The 3,068-nt window shown below is 61.9% G+C and overlaps 2 protein-coding genes across 2 annotated transcripts in view, besides 4 other annotated features; both read left to right on the top strand.

Annotated features, from left to right (window-relative positions):
- Window positions 1–25: 25 nt before the first annotated feature.
- Window positions 26–42: a microsatellite.
- Window positions 42–61: a microsatellite.
- A 665-nt stretch (window positions 62–726) lies between these two features.
- Window positions 727–753: a microsatellite.
- Window positions 754–768: 15 nt separating this feature from the next.
- Tco025E_09163 (uncharacterized protein) lies at window positions 769–2,163 on the top strand (the record flags this gene model as incomplete). Its single annotated transcript, XM_029375988.1, has 1 exon — window positions 769–2,163. The coding sequence occupies one exon, from the start codon at window positions 769–771 to the stop codon at window positions 2,161–2,163; it is 1,395 nt and encodes a 464-aa protein (XP_029223907.1).
- Window positions 2,164–2,238: 75 nt separating this feature from the next.
- Window positions 2,239–2,280: a microsatellite.
- Window positions 2,281–2,594: 314 nt separating this feature from the next.
- Window positions 2,595–3,068, top strand: part of Tco025E_09162 (40S ribosomal protein S3a) — a gene marked incomplete at both ends in the record, with an annotated part of 540 nt that continues 66 nt past the window's right edge. The window contains one exon of the mRNA XM_029375987.1: window positions 2,595–3,068. This exon is cut by the window's right edge and continues 66 nt beyond it. Coding sequence (XP_029223906.1) covers window positions 2,595–3,068 — 474 coding nt within the window.

The following is a 3,068-nucleotide window of genomic DNA, read 5'->3' as shown; positions in this document are numbered from 1 at the left end:
CCGTTTATTTTATTTTATTATTGCTTATATATATATATATATGTGTGTGTGTGTGTGTGTGGTTGCCTTTCCTACTCTCCTCTTTCCATTAGTTGTCCCTCGCTGTGGGTGGTGCCTCGTTTTTGTGCTGGCGACTGCGCCGTTTCTCCCGCGACGCGGTCGCAGGAAGCGGGGCCCAGCGGCCCCTCGGAAGAACGTGCGGCCCGGCGGGAGGCGAAGCGGAGGAGAAAAACTTCTGCTCGAGCTCCACCGTTCGTCTTTGCCGAGCGCTTGACGTTTGTCCCCAAGCGGCACCCCCGTTGGCGGAGGGCAAGTGCGGTTCTTTTGGTTGTTGTTGTTGATGATTCTTTTTTTTTTATCCCCGAGTGAGCCTCCCTGCGTAGTGGGCAGCCGCAGAGCACAGCGGGGCTCCCTCAGGGCGGAAGAGGGGTCCGTAAAGGCCGCCACTTCGTGACTTCACGAGGAGAGCCCGAATGCCACAAGCCGCATGCCTTTTACGAGTCCGCCCTCGTTTGCGTGTGTGCGTGTAGTAAGTGGGATGAATCCCCCTCCCCCATCACTGGGCGCACACCGCACGAATCTGTGAATCCCCACCCTTGCATCTGCCCCCTCTCCCTCTCCCTCTCTCACATACACACGCACTTGTAGGGGGAGGAGGGAGCAGGACCGCCGCCAGTCGCGTCTGCACAGTCGCACTTTTTCTCGCCGACTGAAAGAAGGCGGCGGCACACACCTACACACACACACACACACGCCTATCAGCTTGCGATGACTGCCGCGGAGTCGTACTCTTTCGCCATGGTGCGCGGGGACGTGTTTGGACGCGGGCCGGCGAACGCCGCAAGACGGCCGTATGTGCCGAAAGGGTCGCGCGTGCACCTGAGCGTCACCGCGGCGACGACATCCGTCCCGTTGGGGGCGTCGCAGCAGCTCGGCGTTCCACGGCGGCTGAGGAAAGGGAGATGCGGCGATGGCGAGGGCGGCGAGGACGATGGGGCGCGCGGAGACACAGCGGCGCCCGACAACGAAGGCCCTGTGCCGGTGGCGTTGATGGGGCTTATCTCGACGGACTCCTCGGCGGGCACGCGCCTCGTACGCCGCACCGCGGTGGGGGGGAACGACGGCGGCGGCAGCTTTTGGGACTCCGACGCCGTGCCGTCCGGCCAACGGATTGGCTGCATTCAACTCGCCCCGGAGAGTCGTGCGGAGATGCTCCAGTTCAGTCCTCATGCGGCCGTGTTTCCCTCGCCGCGGTTGTACGTGGCGGACACGATAGGGAATGTTTACTACGCCACACTCCCCGCCACATCCCTGGCGGAGATTAGCGATGAGCCACCGAAGAAGCGGCCGCGCAGAGGGACCGACACTGACGACGCCTTCTGGAGAACTGTTGCCTCCGCGACAACATCTGAGGGCGGGGTGACGTACGGGGCCCCTGGATGGTGTGGGCTGCTGCCGTTTTCCTCCGGGCAACTTGTCTGCTGTCGAGAATTCTTCTTTGACCTTCGTCTTGTTGACGTGCCGGCTGGAACTGTAGTGCGGCAATACGGTACAATACACCCAGCCACCGGTGTCACGGCCTGCTCTGGAGTACCTCACGGCGCTGTGGTGGCGGAGGGGCCGGTGGCCACGCTCTACGACATGCGCTGCCCCGGCGCTGCCCTCACACTGAGCCCCGACAGCACGCGGGAGGTTCCACTTGTCACCAGCCGCTTAACGAGTCCTGCGTCGTACGTAGCGGATGTGTGTGCCACATGCAACGACTACGAAGTGGCTGTGGCGGTGGGGCGCTCGCTTTGCGTGCATGACGTGCGCAAGTGGAGCCGTGTGAGTGTTAGCACGAATACCCTGAAGTACGAAATCGCCTCCATCGCCGCGTTCGCCTCGGGCAAGGCCGTGGTTGTCGCCGGGATCGACGCCGAGGTGCGGATCGTGCCACTGCAGAAAACCCCTCCCGCCGCTGCTGCGCCGGCGAGGGCGGCGGGCAACGGACTGCCGCGGAAGGAGGAGGATGCGGCGGCGGCGTCGCCCGCGTCGTTTAGGAACCGCCTCGACTCGGCGGTGTGCTGCAGAAGCACGTGGAACGGCGGGTGGGTGGCGGGCCTTGACGGGGTCTCCGCCACGGGGGTGTCGGCGGACCATGAGGTGTTCGTTGCCTTTTAGCCGCCGCCGCGGGCCGGAAGGGCAGCGGCAACCGAAGCGAAGGAAGAACCACAAACTTCATAACGAAGACATGCGAGGAAAAAGAAAAGGAGGTAAAAAAAAAACGAAACGGAAAAGATGGAAAGAAAGAAAAAAACACGTGGGAGCCTTTGAGAGACGCCGCGCCGCAATTCACACGTGCAAATTGGGGTGAATTCCACGCGTTTGTGCCCCCGCCTTGACCTACGCCCGCTGCTTGCGGACACCTACACACGACGTGGGCCCGTCTATGTGCGTTCAGCGCGCCCCCACGCGCCGCATCCAGGCCTCCTACGGCTCACTTCAGTCAACGCATTCCCCTTGCAAAGCATATATGAGGCACACATGCATTTATCTCTCTCTTTTTTTTTTTTGCTTTCTGCGTTGATTGGACTTAGAGGAAAGAAGAAGCCATGACGCTCGGGAAGAACAAGCGCATCAGCAAGGGCGGCAAGCGCGGCAAGAAGAAGGCGCAGGAGGCCATGAGCCGCAAGGAGTGGTACGACGTGGTGGCCCCAAAGAACTTTGAGGTGCGCCAGTTCGGCAAGACCATCTGCAACAAGACGCAGGGCACGAAGATCGCGGCGGACTTTCTGCGCGGGCGGGTGTGCGAGAGCAACCTGGCGGACCTGAACAAGACGCAGGGCGACGACGACGCCTACCGCAAGGTGAAGTTTGTGGTGCAGGAGGTGCAGGGCCGCAACCTGCTGACGCAGTTCCACAGCATGGACATGACCTCCGACCGCGTCTACTTCCTGCTGCGCAAGTGGTGCACGACGATCGAGGCGGCGGTGGAGGCGAGGACGGCCGACGGCTACACCCTGCGCCTCTTCGTGATTGCCTTCACGAAGAAGCAGAGCAACCAGCTGTCAAAGAACTGCTACGCC

Source organism: Trypanosoma conorhini, assembly GCF_003719485.1.
Source record: "Trypanosoma conorhini strain 025E chromosome Unknown Tco_14.4_contig_00999, whole genome shotgun sequence".
Lineage (NCBI taxonomy): Eukaryota > Euglenozoa > Kinetoplastea > Trypanosomatida > Trypanosomatidae > Trypanosoma > Trypanosoma conorhini.
The sequence above is the reverse complement of the archived record's forward strand: the minus strand, read 5'-3'. Positions and strand labels throughout refer to the sequence as shown.